We start from the raw sequence: 18836 nt of genomic DNA, 5'->3' as shown, positions 1-18836 counted from the left end.
ATGGCATCATCTTTCATCGCCCGAATCACCGCTGTTCAGCCCTCACAGCCGGGCCACAAATGCTACACTGTCGGAGGTGCAGCAGGCGAGCAGAGACGTCGTCTCTCACTACCCGTCCCGCATCACCACTGTTCCGCCCTCACTCTAAAATAGGACAGAAACCACCCTGCCTCTGTGCTCAATGCACCAATGTGCAGGTCTGTACTGCCACTCATGCAGGTGCACCAATGGCAAGTGACAAGCTGCATCTGGTGGCGGGCAACGTGGCAAGTGACAAGCTACATCTGGTGGCGGGCAACGTGGCAAGCTGCATCTGGTGGCGGGCAACGTGGCAAGTGACAAGCTGCATCTGGCGACGTGGCAAGTGACAAGCTGCATCTGGTGGCAGGCAACGAGGCAAGTGACAAGCTGCATCTGGTGGCCGGCGACGTGGCAAGTGACAAGCTGCATCTATCGACGTGTCATGTGACAAGCTGCATCTGGTGGCAGGCGACGAGGCAAGTGAAAAGCTGTAACTGGTGGCAGGTGACGAGGCAAGTAAAAAGCTGCATTTGGTGGCAGGCGACGAGGCAAGTGACAAGCTGCATTTGGTGCCAGGCGACGTCCCAAGTGACAAGCTTCATCTGGTGGCAGGCGACTTCCCAAGTAACAAGCTGCATCTGGTGGCAGGCGACGTCCCAAGTGACAAGCTGCATCTGGTGGCAGGCGACGTCCCAATTGACAAGCTGCATCTGGTGGCAAGGGACGTGGCAAGTGACAAGATGGATTTGGTGGCAGGCGACGAGGCAAGTGACAAGCTGCATCTGGTGGCAGGCGACATAGCAATTGACAAACTGCATCTGAAGGGACGCGACGTGGCAAGTGACAAGATGGTGGCAGTAAACCAAACTTGCTCCCACTTCCTCAATTTGTTAAAAAAAATTATCCTATCCCTTTAAGATAAAATAAATGTGAATAAAATATTTAAAATTGTGAAAAGTGCAATCATTCAGTAAAGAACATGAAAAACTCACCCCATCTGCTGGAGCGATTGGAGTGGTAGTTTGATTGAAACCTGTATACCTACACTGTCTAATGAGTTGTTTTACCGTGCTTTTAAAATAAAGGAGGCACAAAGTTTGCTACACTGGAATTTTTCTATCTGCTTTCTTTATTAAGTGCTACTGATTCTGTTGATGCTGGAAACCATTGTCTGAGGAAGTGTTGAGAACATAGAAGGTTGCATTTGTCAACCTGGCTGGGGAATGCGGAGCTTGCTTAGACCTCAATGGTATTGGGGTCTGGGAGTCCAGTACGTGCCCTTATTACTTCTTCGGTGGAGGTACAGTGGATTTACTATTATAACACAGAAGGCCTACATGAGTGCACATCTATGGGACATTATTTTAGGTGATTATTCATTCACCTGTAGGACTTTATTAAAGCAGAATTCCAGTAATTTTTGTATTTATTAAAAGTCAGCAGCTACAAAAAGTGTAGCTGCTTACTTTTAATAAACAAACACTCACCTGTCCCAGTGATGTGGCCACCCAAACAATTGATTCTCTCCCTCTCCTATCCCCAGCATTACAACTGTGAGCACCCACCCAGCTGTGACAACCTTGCAGCTTCACAGCCGGGTGCCAGTCTCGCTGCACCTCCTGAATGGTTGGGCAATCTTCTGGGACGTGCCCAAGAAGATTGCAGGGAGGGAGCAGGCGTCTGACGTCATCAGGTAATCCCTGATGACGTCAGACGCCTGTTGACGAAACACATTGGGTCCCGTGCTACGCCCCACGTCACTCCCGGTCTTTGGAACGCAGCCGAAACGCAAACCGGCTCCACCATTATTGTTTTACGATCCGGCATTTCTTATTGAATTATAATGTAAGTGACTACTTTTTTTCTTTTAAATCTTATTCATACATACTACACCATGAGTTTCCCTACTTCTTTTGCGGCCTATTGAGACCTCCACACCTCCAACGGGATACACAGTGGAATCCTTCACAGTTCTCCCTTAGTCAGTGACACGGACTCCCAGGTATACATCCCCGCCCCAGTGGGAGGATACAGTCCCTTCAGAGACAGTTCAAGGAATACCAGGAGCCACTTCAAGGGACCATTTACCCGCGCTAGACCCCAAGAGGTCGTCTGGTAAGTGGGCTTTACACTAGGTGACGGATTCCCCTCCCTTAACCTTGCATGTGGATATTCATTTCCACTGAGCACCATGAACAGAAAATCACTCAGGACTGTCTTTGCACTGTACAACTATTGCACCAAGCACTTTTAAAGCCATAAGGACTATCTTTGCATTATATTTGTTGTCGTAAGCACAGTCACTTTATGATTTGAGCACTTTTTGGGGTAACCCACTAGTTTACCAGATTGTAAAAAAACATTATTCCCCTGGAGTGATCTTATTTATTCATATATGAACTTTGAAGTATTTAGTACCATGCATTATTAATTATTTTGAGCGCTGTCTTTTTAACACTGTACAAAAAGACAGTGCCAAAAAGTTCCTCCCTAACATCTATCTTAAATAATTAGAGACGATACCCTGAATTAACTTTTTGTATTTCCACTTTTGCAGCAAATCTGGGATAACACCCGATTTATTTTTGTTAAAATGTTCCCACTAACACTGTAAAAAAGACTTGAGTGGTTAAGCGGACAACCTCTATGTAGGCACGTTCAGCCACCTTAAACAAGAATATTGAATTTTTTTTACTGATTTTGTTTTATAAATATAACCAATTATATACCCTTATCCTAAACCTTAGTAAAATCTGCTCACTTGCTTCCCTACGTCAATTATGACTACCAGCCTCAGACGTATCACGTTTTATGGAATTCACACATTTCTACATGAATGCATTTCTTTTTACCTTCATCAGGATAAGAGGAAGCACCATCAGACAACACAGGGTTAATGTCCCCAGCATCTTGGTCACTATCCAAGCTGCCTGCTTGTGAATTGTCTTTTCCACTCCATCCTTTAGAATTTGGCCTTGAAGTTAAAAAAAAAAAAAAAAATGTAGTTAATGAAATTTCAAAAATTCTAGCAACAACAAAATTAAATTTGTGTATAAGTTGTGTTACTCTCGCGCTATCAATATATGTGTATTCCAATAGCAAGTGTTACAGCTGCTGCTAGCACTTTGTAGCTTATCCACAGCTATTAAGCAGAGTACAATGGTTGGTGAATAGTGCTGCGCTCCCTATTGGGTGATGTAGTGAATTATCCTTCAAAGTGCAGTGATTTAAAACAACTATTTGAAAAGTTAAGCGATATTCACATTCCTATATAAAATAATAATACATCTCGCTGAAATCCAATAAAAGTGCATAAAAATCACATATAAAACTCCGCCAAAGTGCACCATGCAGTTAGATAATCACAAAAGAGTAAATGCTGATAGATACAAAATCACCGACACACCCATATGTTGTCTAAAAATAATGATAACGTATGTATCCCTTCACCATTAGTATTGAGTGTTCATTGTATAATTCTTTTCTTCATCCAAGTAACACCACTGTGCTCTCTAGCCTCTCACCTGAATATTGCTTAAAATAAGCGTGTAATAAAACATCCCCATTTGACTTGCTGTATATCCTGTTCTTCACTAGATGTCCTCTGTGCTGTTCCCAATGCTCTATTTGCTATGTGGGTAATGGGTATTCTCAGGAGCTTCTAGAGGTCCCCTCGCCATGAAGTGCAGAGTGGGGATATACAAAGGATATGCTCATGGTGTAGTATGTTAAAATTATTTATTATAATAAAGCAGCTTTGATTGGCATATAAAAAAAATCATGCATCCGGCAACTGTTCACGGGCGCCGCGCTTGTTTCTGTGTCTACGTCACTTCCAGTAACCTTCGTCACGCCCACGTGACTTCTTCAGGGGATAATGGAGGATGTGATTGGTCACCCTATATAGTCCATCCTAATGATGTGGCGGCGGCCAATTTAAAGAAGCCCAATGTGTGTGTGTGATCTGGTCGATGATGCCATTTTCTCATAGCCCAAAAAAAGAGTTTCCATATTGTTGCCATCTTTTGTGTGTCTTCTAAAGAAGTGTGTTTGTCGGCCATTATATTGTAGTGTTTGTATTCATTGTACTGGATTCCTGTGAGCTCTACATAAAGCACTGTGTGTAGCGATCTAACATAATTTGGGCTAACTCCACACTGCAGAGATGTTTAAGGATACTGGGAAGGACATGGCTACAATAAAAGTATTCCATTTAAATATCATATTAAATACAATAGAAATACAAAAAAATCTAAATAAAACACTAATACCATTAAAGTTCCATTTTGTATAAACAAAACTATTCTGTTTTTATAGAAGTAATAATAATAATTGTAAAAGTATTACCATTAAATATAAATAAAAATAAAGTATGCTAATTAAAACACCATGTGTAATGAATTGGGTAAGGAGTGATTGTATACGAAGTACAGACAGATCCTATTATGTGGGTGATGTAATAAAGATATATGGACCCCACATGCCGGATAATGAGTCGTTAGGGGATGTTGTTTTGATCGTATATTTTATTTGACATATATTTTTAAGAAAGAACTAAATACTGCTTTCTAACTATGATAATGTGTTAAAAATCACTGATAAAACCGTTGAGGTTCAATTCTATGTTTAACCCTTGAGTAGTGAGAGTGTTCATTAGGAATATCCATTTTGATTCTTGCTGGCTGAGGGTCCTCATTTTGTGGTTTCCCATCCAATGTCTTTTATATGGTTCTATACCCCAGAACTTTAGGTGGGTCGGATCTCTATGGTGTACTTTATCAAAATGTTTGGATACCTTAGGTTTGTCATAACCTCTCTGTATGTTCTGTACGTGTTCTTTGATTCTTATTTTGAGTGGTCTTTTTGTGCGTCCTATGTATTGTAATCCACAGCTACATTCTAGGGAATATACGGACTTCTCTGTTACAACCTATAAATTCATTATTATTGCATTTAGTTCCCGTGCTAGTTGGGGTGAAATTAAACTCTCTCTCATTTGGTCGTTTGGTACGCCTACATGCATAGAATTTCATGCAAGGGTAAAAGCCTTTCCCCGTTAAGAAAGAAAACCTCTTTTTTGGAGGATCTATTACATTTTTTACAACTGTCTCGACTAGTGGGGACCTTTTCATATACAAATTTTGGATTGTTTGGTAGTACGTTTTGGAGGTGTCTATCTGCTTGTAAAAGGTGCCAGTGTCGTATTATTCTTTGTCTATATTGTATGTTAAAATGCTTTTTTATCTTCTTGTTTTTGATCAGAGTGGGTCCTTCTATTTTTTCTACTTCTTTATTTTTTTCTCCAAAGAATCCTCGATCGTATCCCTTATTGATGAATCTCTGTTCTATTTCCATTACCTTTTCTACGTAGTCATTTTTGCTGGTAGTTACGTCTTAATCTCATAATTTGTTCCTTGGGTATATTGTAAAGCCATTTTTTTTTTCTTTTTTGTGATGGCAACTCTCCATAGGTAGATAACTATATCGGTCTACATTCTTAAAGTGCGTAGTCAATTTATTATTCGCTTGTGTAATTTCTAGATCTAGGTAGGAAATTATTTTCTTGCGGATGTTCCATGTTAGTTGAATGCTCCGATCATTTTGGTTTAGCCCCCTAGGAAGTCTGTTAGCTTTGCTTGGTTTCCTTTCCATAGGATGATTACATCATCAATGTATCTTTTATAAAATAGTTCTGTTGGTGTGCGTGTGTAGACCGAGTCTTCTTCCCATTGGGCCATAAATAGGTTTGCGACACTGGGTGCGAATTTAGCTCCCATCGCAACTCTTGTTTTTTGTTGGTAATACGTCTGCTGGTACCAGAAATTGTTATCTTTCAGACAGAAATCTATGCATTTAAATATTTCCTTTGTGTACATGGTAATTTGGTATATTTCTTGAGCGCCCATTTTACCGCTTCACATGCCTGATGTTGGATAACTGCATATAGTGAAAATACATCTGCTGTTGCCATAATAAAATGATCTTCTTTTAGTTCGATGCTCTGTAAAATTTAAAGTACGTTTCGTATCCTTTAAGTAGGCCTTTGTACTCTGTACTACCTGTTGTAGGACTGTGTTTACGGACTGTGTTTACATGTTGGCCCATTCTGGCTGTTAGTGAGTAGATTCCATTTACTATTTTGATCTTAGAGGTGGGTTTTCCTTAGCTTTGCAGATGTTCAGTACCAAATAATTTAAGCTTTTGGAACCAAATGCTTTGTTTTTTTTTCTCCAGTATTCCTCTTTTTAGTCCCAGATGAACTATTTTAAATCTCCCACATCTTTCAATACTAATTTCTTAAACCCCTCAATAGGTTTGTTGTAACTGATTGCAGTGTTAAAAAAAAAAAAAAAAAGATTTATTCCGTAAGTTGCTATGTACTTTCTTTAGTTTCTTGCATGGTTTTAGTAAATTTCATAAGGTTGCCTAGTACATATTTTTTTTACTTAAATTTCCTTATGTATTTCTGTACTCCTATGTATGTTTGGAACTTACCTAGGTTTCTCTTGGGTGCATATTTGAGACCTTTGTCTAGTACTTTCAATTCCTCCTGAGTGAGCTATTTGCCACTCAGATTAAAACACCCCACCAATTATTCTCTTTTTCGCTTGTTTTCTCTTCCCTGCTCTAGATCCTTTTTTCTTTCTAAAATCCTTCTTGTTCCCTCTTGGTTCTTCTCTTCTCCTTGGAGAATGATTCTCAGCTCCTCTCCCTAAAAAAGATCTATTATATCGTTGCTCATAATTGTTGTACTGGTGTCTTTCATTTCTTCCTTCCTCATAGTCCTCCCTGAGGGGAGTATAGTGGTTATAGGTAGGTATGGGGCTCCTTTCATGAGGTCTATAATAACCCTGATCTTGTGGTGGGCCTCTTCTTTCTCTTGGCCAGTTATGGTGTTAGTTCCAATTGTTGTATGGTCTCTTATTTTTCCAAAGTAGTGGTTTTCTCCATGCGTTTTGGGATGTGTGTTCCAAGTAAGGGGATTTTCTTCCCTCATTTCGTGGTGTGTGTCCTTGATGGTGTCTATACCCTTCTTCATTCCTCAGTAGTCTTGGAGTCTCCAATTGTGCTCTATGTTCTCTGGGGGGTCTTGGCCGATGTTCATCCTGTTGGTGTCTAGGGTAGGTGGTGTAAGCTGGAGTTCTATACTCATTCTGTCTCTCTATTCGAACACTTCTAATAAGAATCAAAGAACGTTAACCTATTAAATATAGAATTTGACCTAAACTGTTTTATCAGTGATTTTTAACACATTATCATAGTTAGAGAGCAGTATTTACATAGTTACATAGCTAGTCAGGTTGAAAAAAAACACAAGTCCATCTGGTTCAACCAAAAAAAAAAAAAAAAAAACAGTATTGAAAACCCAACCATACAATCCTATACTTACAGTTGATCCAGAGAAAGGTGAAAAAACCCCAGCAAAGCATGGTCCAATTGGCTACAGCAGGGGAAAAAAAATTCCTTTCTGATCCCCCAAGAAGCAATCATATATTCCCTGGATCAACTTTACCCAAAAAAAATTTTTAGTACCCACTTATATTAAGTACACCCAGGAAAGAATCCAGACCTTTTTTAAAGCAATCTAGTGAGCTAGCCAGAACCACCTCGAGGGAGTCTATTCCACATGTTCACAGCTCTTACGGTGAAGAAACCTTTCCATATTTGCAGACAAAATCTGTTTTCCTCTAAATGTAAAGAGTGCCCCTTGTCCTCTGTGTTGACCTTAAAGTGAACAACTCAACACCAAGTTTACTATATGGACCCCTTATGTATTTATACATGTTGATCATATCCCCCCTTAATCTCCTCTTCTCAAGAGAGAATAAATTCAGTTCCTGTAATCTTTTCTCATAGCTGAGCTCCTCCATTTAGTATATCTTATGTCAAATAAGATATACGATCAAATCAACATCCTCAACACTCTTTATCCCGCATGTGGGCTCCATATATATTTATTACATCACCCACATAATAGGACCTGTCTGTACTTCGTATACAATCACTTCTTACCCAATTCATTACACACGGTGTTTTAATTACCATACTTTTTTCAATTTATATTTTATTGTAATACTTTTAATATTATTAGTACTTCTATAACATCAGAATAGTTCTGTTTATACAAAGTGGAATTTTAATGGTATCTGTTTTTTTTTTTTTTTCTAATGTAATGCATTTACTATTATTTTTAAATGGAATACTATCATTGTACCTATGTCCCTCCCGGTATCCTTAAACATCTCTGCAGTGTGGAATTAGCCCCAATTATGTTAGATGGCTACACTTAGTGCTATATATAGAGCTCCTAGGAATCCAGTACAATGAATACAAAGACTACAAGATAATGGCCGATAAACACACTTCTATAAAAGACACACAAAAAAATGACAACGATATGGAAAACTGTTTTTTGGGCTATGAGAAAATGGCGTCATCATAGACCATATCACACACACATTGGGCTTCTTTAAAATGGCTGCCACCACTCATTAGAATAGACTATATAGGATGACCAATCACATCCTCCATTTCCCCTGAGTTAGTCACGTGGGTGTGACGTAGGGCGCGAGCAAAGGTTCCTGGAGTGATGTAGACAAGGAAAAGAGCACGGCGCTCGTGAACAGTTGCCGGATGCATGCTTTTTAGATGCGAGTCAAAGGTGCTTTATTTCAATAAATCTTTTTAACATACTACACCATGAGAACATCATTTGTATATCACCACTCTGCACTACATGGCGAGAGGACCTCTAGAAGCTCCTGAGAGTACCGATTAATCACATAGCAAATAGAGCATTGGGAACAGCACAGAGGACATCTAGTGGCAAACAGGATATACAGCAACTCAAATGGGGATATAATACGACATGCTTATTTCAGGTGAGAGGATAGAGAGCACAGTAGTGTTACTTGGATGAAGAAAATATTTATACAATCAACACTCAATACTAATGATGAAGGGATACATACTAAGGACTTTTTTTGTATATGTCATTTTTAGACAACATATGGGTGTGTCTGATTATTTTGTATCTATCAGCATTTACACTTTTGTGATTATCTAACTGCACGGTGCACTTTGGCGGATTTTATATGTGATTTTTATGCACTTTAATTGCATTTCAGCAAGATGTATTATTTTATATAGGAATGTGAGCATCTCTTATTTTCAAATAGTTGTTTTTAGTCATCGCACTTTGAAGGATAATTCACCACATCACCCAATAGCCAGCACACCACTATTCGCCAACCATTAAACAAAAGTAAATTTGGTCCTGGATCTAGAAGTATTCTATATAATGGGAATTTTGACTTACCTGTTAATTCCTTATCTTGGAATACAGTACATGACTGGTATTCCTAGATCATGGATTACTGCCGTTATCTTCAGGTGATTGGACACTGGCAAAACGTTTTGTAGGGCGCTCCAGAGTTGACCCAAATGAGTATGCCCACTCTGTGAGGCCCCAGATTTTTATCAAGAAATAGGGAGTGATTTAGACAAAGAGGAGGGCTTTGTGTCCTATATTGTACACCAAAATAAGCTATCTACAGGTAAGTCAAAACTGCTATTATCTTAATCTTAAACAACTGGACACAGGTCTGGTATTCATAGACCATGGGATGTACCAAAGCAATAAAACTGAGGGGTCAAAACTGAAAACGGTCAAAAGGCAACAAGAAAAAGCAAGGGTTTAGGATATCCAAACAATACTTGATTAACACCGTGAAGCACTTTGCAGAGAAAGCTTGCATCAGCTGAGGCCTGAACATTACCTGATAGAACTTGGAAAACATGTGAACAGAGGACCAGGTGGAATCCTTACATATAGTATCTCACAAAAGTTAATACACCCCTCATACTTTTGTAAATATTTTATTATATCTTTTCATGTGACAACACTGAAGAAATTACAATTTGCTACAATGTAAAGTGTACAGTTTGTAAAACAGTGCAAATTTGCTGTCCTTTCAAAATAACTCAACACACCATTAATGTCTAAATTGCTGGCAACAAAAGTGAATACACCCCTAAGTGAAAATGTCAAAATTGGGCCCAATTAGCCATTTTCCCTCCCTGGTGTCATGCGACTCGTTAGGGTTAAAAGGTCTCAGGTGTGAATGGGGAGTGTGTTATTTGGTGTTATCGCTCTTACTCTCCCATACTGGTCACTGGAAGTTCAACGTGGCACCTCATGGCAAAGAACGCTATCAGTATCTGAAAAAAAGAATTGTTGCTCTACATAAGGATGACCTAGGCTATAACAAAAAATTGCCAAGACCCTGAAACTAAGCTACAGCATGGTGGCCAAGACCATACTGTGGTTTAACAGGACAGGTTCCACTCAGAACAGGCCTCTCCATGGTTGCTCAAAGAAGTTGAGTGCACATGCTCAGCGTCATATCTAGAGGCTGTCTTTGGGAAATAGACGTCTAAATGTAGCCAGCATTGCTGCAGAGGTTGAAGGGGTGAGGTGGGGTCAGCTTGTCCGTGCTTAGACCATAGGCCACATACTGCATCAAAGCGGTCTGCATGGCTGTCGTCCCAGAAGGAAGCCTCTTCTAAAGATGATGCACAAGAAAGCCCGCAAACAGTTTACTCAAGACAAGCAGACTAAGGACATGGATTCCTGGAACCATGTCCTGTGGTCTGATAAGACCAACATAAACTTATTTGGTTCAGATGGTGTCAAGCATTTGTGGAGGCAACCAGGTGAGTACAAAGACAAGTGTGTCTTGCCTACAGACAAGCATGGTGGTGGGAGTGTTATGGTCTGGGGCATGGTCTGAGTGCTGCCGGCACTGGGGAGCTACAGTTCATTGAGGGAACCATGAATGCCAACATGTACAGTACTGTGACATACTGAAGCAGAGCATGATCCCCTACCTTCGGAGACTGTGCCGCAGGGCAGTATTCCAACATGATAACAACCTCAAACACAACTCCAAGACAACCACTGCCTTGCTAAAGAAGCTGGGGGTAAAGGTGATGTACTGGTTAGGCATGTCTCCAGACCTAAACTATTGAGCATCGGTGGGGCATCCTCAAATGGAAGGTGGAGGAGTGCAAGGTCTCCAATATCCACCAGCTTCGTGATGTCGTCATGGAGGAGTGGAAGAGGAGTCCAGTGGAAACCTGTGAAGCTCTGGGGAACTCCATGCCCAAGATGGTTAAGGCAGTACTGCAAAATAATGGTGGCCACACAAAATATTCACACTTTGGGCCCAATTTGGACATTTTCACTTAGGGGTGTACTCACTACTTTACAGTGAAGCAAAGTGTAATTTCTTCAGTGTTGTCACATGAAAAGATAATAAAATATTTACAAAAGTGTGAGGTGTATTCACTTTTGTGAGATAACGTATCCAAGAAGCAGATAATTGATGCTGAAAAGCACACAGGACACCAACAGCTTTTGTTCTGATGGGAAAGGGGGAACCTTTCCTTAAGGATGTAAGCTCTTCAAATGAGTGGTCTGTTCCACCTGTCAATGGTGGGGTGGTAGGCAGGGTGTCCTTTAGGAGGGTCTACAAAATACAAAGAGGGACTCTGTCTTGCAGGGGCTGTAGCTTGTAGATAGACCCTAACAGTTCTGACCACATCCAGGCAATGTCATTTTTTTTTTGGTAGGATACAAGGAAGGGAGGAAAATGTCATTGAGGTTAAAGAAGTCCAATGTGAACAAAAAGGAGGGTTTGGTCCCAAAACCAACTTGTCCTTGTGTAAAACCAGAAAAGTCTCTGTACAACATTGCTGCTAAATAAAAAATATGTCTGACAGACACGATGGCGACAAAGAAGGAAGGCTCTTCCAAAGGAATGTCTCTAAATGATTCAAAGCTGTGTATCAGGTTGAGATCCCAAGGCGATACATGAGGTTGAACTAGAAGAATTGTATGAGCAACTGCCTTTAGAAAGGTTCTAATATAGGTACTGCGAGGCAAAGAGTTTATGGAAGAGAATTGATAAGGGAGAAACCCATTGAGGGTACTCCGGGCCAGCCACTTGACAAGATCAGACAGAAGAAAGTCCAGAATACGAGTGATAGAGTATCCCCTGAGTATCCCCCTGGAGTTAAGCCTTCTGTTCTCACACAATGCAATGCAAAAAAGGCCTTTTGCGTGTGATGCTCTGAGAAAAGTGGAAAGGATTGTTGATATGTCTTGCTTGATACAAGCTCCCTGCGCCAGCTGTCACTTATGCTGGCCATAAACAAACTACATTTTTTTTAGAAAATTTTTAAAAACATTCATCCGATTTTTCTAACCATTCGTGTATTTGGTGTCCGGTGTCAACCCCAGGGACAGGAAAATTTGAAGGAGCAGAAAAGAAAACTTCTTGATCAAACAAATTTTCAAATAGTGTATGTAGTTTTTACTAAGAAGTTATATTCATTTTAAAATTGTATGTTAAAAGCAAGTGGAATTTTCAAACCACACTCGTCCATTCAACGAATATACAATTTTTGTACAAATCTAGATGCAAATATTTTGTCCAAAAATCCAATACATGTATGGGCAAGCAGAAGACCTTTAGTAGCAGCAGCATGGTTTTTTTTTTTATCACCTGTCATGATGGGGTAATAAAAAAAAAAAAAACAGCAGATATCGCTACTGTAATATAATTATAATTTCTACTGTGAAACCGTGAAAGTATTATATCTTGTATCGTGATGTGTATTGTATGTAAAAAAATATGCCCAGAAGTCGGATATGCAGGATATTTTAACTGGGACTCAGACATGAAGCTATATGAAGAGGGGAGGGGGGAAAAATTGATTTTTGTAAAATCTTACCATAAAATCCTTTTCTCTTAAGCTCATTGACAGACGCAGTCCTCTTGATTAATATCAAATCGGGTTATACTGCCCTCTACAGGAGTAGGACACTAGGCAGAAGGAAAACGTTCTGGCCACACCTTAGGCGCAGTCCCAGAGGGTATATCCTCTCTCTCCCTGCTACAGGATGTCAGTTATGTCACAAAGCAGTGTCAGAGAATTTAACCCATCCCAACTCAAAAGTAGAGGGGCGGGTACTGCGTCTGTCAATGAGCTTAAGAGAAAAGGATTTTATGGTAAGATTTTACAAAAATCAATTTTTCTCTGTCGCTCAATGACAGACGCAGTCCTCTTGATTAATATCAAATCGGGACGTCCCAAAGCAGTGCCACAAATGAGGGGTGGGATAACAGAAATCAAAATTTAAATCCAGAAGGCCCAACCGGTGCCGACTAGAAGTCTTAAAGGCTCATCAAACCAAAGGATGAGATTCAACTGAAAACCCAACAGAAAAAAACCCTCGAGGTAGACCAACGGTCTCCTCAAATTGCGGCCTGCCAAACCTTGCGGCCAAGAGAGGCATCCGACGATGCCATCACATCAACTTTATAAAATTTTGTAAAGGTATGAACCGACGACCAGGTAGCCGCCTTGCAAACCTGGACCACTGACGCCTGATGGTGGAAGGCCCAAGAAGCACTAAGTGCCCGAGTGGAGTGCGCCTTAACAGGGAACGGAGGATTCCGACCCTTAATAGAATAAGCCTGTACCACCGTCTGTCTGATCCATCTGGAGATAGTCGCGGCAGATGCAGGCAACCCCTTTTTGGGGCCATCCGTGATCACAAAAAGTGAATCCGTTTTACGAAACGAGTCCGTAGTTTTCAGGTATACCCTGATTGCCCGGACCACATCCAAGGAATGTAACGCAAACTCCCGAGGATGACTGGGCTTAGGACACAGGGAAGGTAATACAATATCTTCATTCAGATGAAACTCTGAAACCACTTTAGGAAGGAAGGATGGATACGGACAAAGAACCACCTTATCCCTATGAACCACCAGATATGGGGAACGACAAGATAATGCGGCCAGTTCTGACACCCTGCGTGCAGAAGTGATAGCCACCAAGAAGGCCACCTTCAGGGATAACGTAAGCAAGGGAATCTCCCTAATATCTCCAAAGTGAGGTTTCTGAAGAACCGACAACACTAAATTAAGATCCCAGGGCGGTAAGGGTGCACGCACTGGCGGAGCCAGGTGTCGCACCCCCTGGATGAAATTCCGCACCAAGGAATAAGTAGCCAAAGGTTTCTGAAAGAAGATTGCTAACGCTGAAACCTGACCCTTGATAGTGCTCAAGGACAGTTTCTGCTCAACCCCCTGTTGCAGAAAGGCCAAGATTCGGGTCACCGAATAAGAACGTGGAGGAAATCCAAGGGGTTCACACCACACAATATAAGACTTCCATGTGCGATGATAGACCTTTCTGGAAGTCGCTTTCCTTGCTTTAATTAGAGTAGGAATAACTGAAGTTGACAATCCCTTGTCCTTCAGCACCTGGGTCTCAATGGCCAGGCCGTTAAAGCCAGCGATTGTAAAGCAAGATGGAAGATCGGTCCCTGAGACAGCAGATCCTCCCTGAGAGGAAGTCTCCAAGGAGCGTCCGCGACCAGCCTCACCAAGTCGGCGTACCAGGCTCGACGAGGTCAGTCCGGAGTTACCAGGATAACTGGAATTCCCTCCACCTCTATCCTTCGAAGAAGTTTCAGCAGTAACTTGAGAGGATGGAAGGCATACAGTAGCTGATACTGCCCCCACGGGGCGATCAGCGCGTCTGCTGCGTCCGCTAGAGGATCGCGGGCGCGAGCTACAAACCTCCGCACCTTCCTGTTGAGCCGAGATGCCAACAGATCCACATCCGGGGTGCCCCAATGAAGGCACAGCTGGTGAAATACCTCTGGATGAAGAGACTATTCCTCTTGATCCAGAATCTGACGGCTGAGATAATCTGCCTGCCAATTTTCCACCCCCGGAATGAATACCGCGGAGAGAGCTGGAACAAACTGTTCCGCCCAATGAAGAATGTTGGCCCCTTCTATGGCCGCCAGGGCACTCTTGGTGCCCCTTGGTGATTGACATAAGCCACGACCGTGGCATTGTCCGATTGGATCCGAACCGGGCTGCCCTGGAGCTGCTCGGTCCAGTAAATCAGACAAAGTCTGATCGCTCTCAGTTCCAACACATTTATCGGTAACCTGGAGTTTATCAGAAGAAATGACTTCCCCTGGCTGAGCATCGGAGACCGAAGCCACCAGACCAGAGACTCCCTGGTCCGCTCGCTTAACCGGAACCGATTGTCCAGGGAATCGGGATTCTGATTCCATTTGAGAAGAAACTCCTCTTAGAGAATTAGGGTACGAGACTGGGCGAACGGTACTGCCTCTAAGGAGGCCACCATCAGTCCCAGCTAGTTGACGGACAGCAACATCCGAATCGTTGACTGAATCTTCTGGAGTTTCTCCGCAAGGAGAAACACTCTTGCCAAGGATGTATCCAAAATTAGGCCCAGATAGTTCAGTCTCCTGGTGGGAACCAGGGATGATCTTTGGGAAAAGGGAAGAAAACGCTGATGTCCTGCGAAGATGGGGATATGAAGATAGGCATCCTAAATGTCTATGGATGCCAGGAAAAATGGATTTTTGTAAGATCTTACCGTAAAATCCTTTTCTCTTAAGCTCATTGACAGACGTAGTCTTCTTGATTCTCAAGAGCTGGGTTATGTTGTCTCCGCAGGAGTAGGACTAGGCAGAAAGACAAAACGTTCTGGCTCCACCTTAGGGGCAGTCCCTGAGGGTATATCCTCCCTCTCTCTGCTACAGGGAATCAGTTCTGTTCTAAAGCAGTAACAGAGAATTTAACCCAACCCAACTCAATGATAGAGGGGCGGGTACTACGTCTGTCAATGAGCTTAAGAGAAAAGGATTTTACGGTAAGATCTTACAAAAATCCATTTTTCTCCATCGCTCATTGACAGACGTAGTCTTCTTGATTCTCAAGAGCTGGGACATCCAGAAGCAGTGCCACAAATGAGGGGTGGGATTGACAGAAATCAAAATCCAATCTAGAAGGCCCAACCGGTGCCAAACTAGAAGTTCTAAAGGCTCATTATAAACAAAGAATGAGACTCGAAAGAAAAATTTCCAACGGAAAAAAAAAACCCTCGAGGCAGACCACTGGTCTCCTCAAATGGCGGCCTGCAAAACCTTGTGGCCAAACACGGCATCAGATGATGCCATTACATCAACTTTATAATGTTTTGTAAAGGTATGCACCGACGACCAGGTAGCCGCCTTGCACACCTGGACCACTGACGCCTGATGGCGAAAGGCCCATGACGCACTAAGCGCCCGAGTGGAGTGCGCCTTAACAGGGAACGGGGGCTCCCGACCCTTAATAGAATAAGCCTGTACCACCGTCTGTCTGATCCATTTGGAAATGGTCGCGGCAGATGCAGGCAACCCCTTTTTGGGTCCATCCGGGATCACAAAAAGTGAATCCGTCTTGCGAAACGAGTCTGTCGTTTTTAAGTATACCCTGATCGCCCGGACCACATCCAAGGAGTGTAAAGCAAACTCCCGAGGATGACTGGGCTTAGGACACAGGGAAGGTAATACAATTTCTTCATTCAGATGAAATTCTAAAACCACTTTTGGTAGGAAGGATGGATTCGGACGAAGAACCACCTTATCTCTATGAACCACCAGATATGGGGAACGACAAGATAATGCGGCCAGTTCTGACACCCTGCGTGCAGAAGTAATAGCCACCAAGAAGGCCACCTTCTGGGACAACGTAGGTAGAGGAATCTCCCTAATATCTTCAAAGGGAGGTTTCTGAAGAACCGACAATACTAAATTAAGATCCCAGGGTGGCAAAGGCGCGCGCACTGGCGGAGCCAGATGTCGCACCCCCTGGATGAAATTCCGCACCAAGGAATGAGTAGCCAAAGGCTTCTGAAAGAAGATAGCTAATGCTGAGACCTGACCCTTGATAGTACTCAAGGCCAGTTTCTGCTCAACCCCTTGTTGCAGAAAAGCTAATATTCGACTAACCGAATAAGACCGTGGACGGAACCCCAGAGGTTCACACCATGCAATGTAGGACTTCCATGTGCGATGATAAATCTTTCTGGAAGTCGCTTTCCTTGCTTCAACTAGAGTAGGAATAACTGAAGCTGACAAACCTTTGTCCTTCAGCACCTGGGTCTCAATAGCCAGGCCGTTAAAGCCAGCGATCGTAAAGCAGGATGGAAGATCGGTCCCTGAGACAGTAGGTCCTCTCTGAGAGGAAGTCTCCACGGGACGTCCGCCACCAGTCTGACCACGTCGGCGTACCAAGCTCGACGAGGCCAGTCCGGAGCTACCAGAATTACTGGAATTCCTTCCTCCTCTATCCTGCGAAGAAGTCTTGGCAGTAACCCGAGAGGAGGGAAGGCATACATTAGCTGGTATTGCCCCCACGGGGCGATCAGTGCGTCTGCGGTCTCTGCTAGAGGATCGCGGGAGCGAGCCACGAATCTCTGTACTTTCCTGTTGAATCGTGATGCCAACAGATCCACATCCGGGGTGCCCCACCGTAGGCACAACTGGTGGAAAACTTCTGGATGGAGGGACCATTCCCCCTGATCCAGAGTCTGACGGCTGAGATAATCTGCCTGCCAATTCTCCACCCCCAGAATGAACACCGCAGAGATCGCTGGAACAAATCGTTCCGCCCAGCGAAGAATGCAAGCCGCTTCTTTGGCCGCTCGGACACTCTTGGTGCCCCCCTGGTGATTGACATAAGCCACGGCCGTGGCATTGTCCGACTGGATCCGAACCGGGCTGCCCTGGAGCTGCTCGGTCCAGTGAATCAGACAAAGTCTGATCGCTCTCAGTTCCAATACATTTATCGGCAACCTGGATTCTTCCGGGGACCAAAGTCCCTGGACAGATAACTGACCGAGAATTCCTCCTCATCCGGATAGGCTGGCATCCATGGTCACTATCGTCAAATATATTGGCAGAAATGACTTTCCCTGGCTGAGCATCGGAGACCGAAGCCACCAGACCAGAGACTCTCTGGTCTGTTTGCTCAATCGGATCCGATTGTCCAGGGATTCCGGATTCCGATTCCATCTGAGAAGAATCTCTTGCTGAAGAATTCTGGTATGGGACTGGGCAAATGGGACTGCTTCGAAGGAAGCCACCATCAACCCCAGAACCCTCATGCAAGTTCGAAGAGAAGACCAGCTGTTGGATAGTAACAACTGGACTGCTGATTGAATCTTCCGGAGTTTCCCTACCGGAAGGAAAACTCTTGTCCTGACTGTGTCTAGAATTAGACCCAGATATTCGAGCCTCTGGGTGGGAACCAGAAATGACTTTTGCTGGTTCACCAGCCACCCGAATTCCTGTAAAGAAATTATAGTAATTTCTATGTTTTGTAGCAGGGTCTGAGGAGACTCTGCATGAAGCAGGAGATCGTCTAGGTAACCTAGAATCGATATGCCTCTTTGGCGCAGTAGTGCCAACATTGGGGCCAACACCTTCGTGAAGACCCGAGGAGCCGTGGCGAGACCGAAAGGTAACGCCACAAACTGATAGTGGTTCTCTTCTACGGAAAAGCGTAGAAACCGCTGATGTCCTGCGAAAATGGGAATGTGAAGATAGGCGTCCTTGATGTCTATGGACGCTAGGACATCCCCTGGATGCAGGAAGGCTGCTACTGTGCGAATGGATTCCATCTTGAATTTTCTTATGTTGAGAAAGGAATTGAGTGCCCTTTAGTCCAGAATTGGACGCACTTTGCCCTCTTTCCTGGGTATTGTAAATAGGTTTGAATAAAACCCCTGAAAACGTTCTGTCCAAGGAACGTGGACTACCACTCCTTGTTGTAGTAAATCCGTGACTGCTCTCCGCAGATCTTCTAGACGATCCGGGGATAATCGGATATTGGAAGGGAAGAATCGCGCCGGTGGGAGAGATCGAAACT

At 43.0% G+C, this 18836-nt stretch overlaps 1 protein-coding gene across 2 annotated transcripts in view; it reads right to left on the bottom strand.

Annotated features, from left to right (window-relative positions):
* The window catches only part of TRIM37 (tripartite motif containing 37), a 442208-nt gene that overhangs the window by 60829 nt on the left and 362543 nt on the right, over positions 1-18836 (bottom strand). For both annotated transcript variants that reach the window (XM_082244828.1, XM_082244829.1), the window contains exon 22: positions 2874-2995. In XM_082244828.1, the coding sequence (XP_082100954.1) occupies positions 2874-2995 (122 nt within the window). The remainder of the gene's footprint in view (positions 1-2873; positions 2996-18836) is intronic.

The sequence above is a fragment of the Pelophylax lessonae genome (assembly GCF_965119305.1).
Source record: "Pelophylax lessonae genome assembly, chromosome: 2".
Classification (NCBI taxonomy): domain Eukaryota; kingdom Metazoa; phylum Chordata; class Amphibia; order Anura; family Ranidae; genus Pelophylax; species Pelophylax lessonae.
Note: the sequence above shows the minus strand (reverse complement) of the source record. Positions and strands in the feature narration are given on the sequence as shown.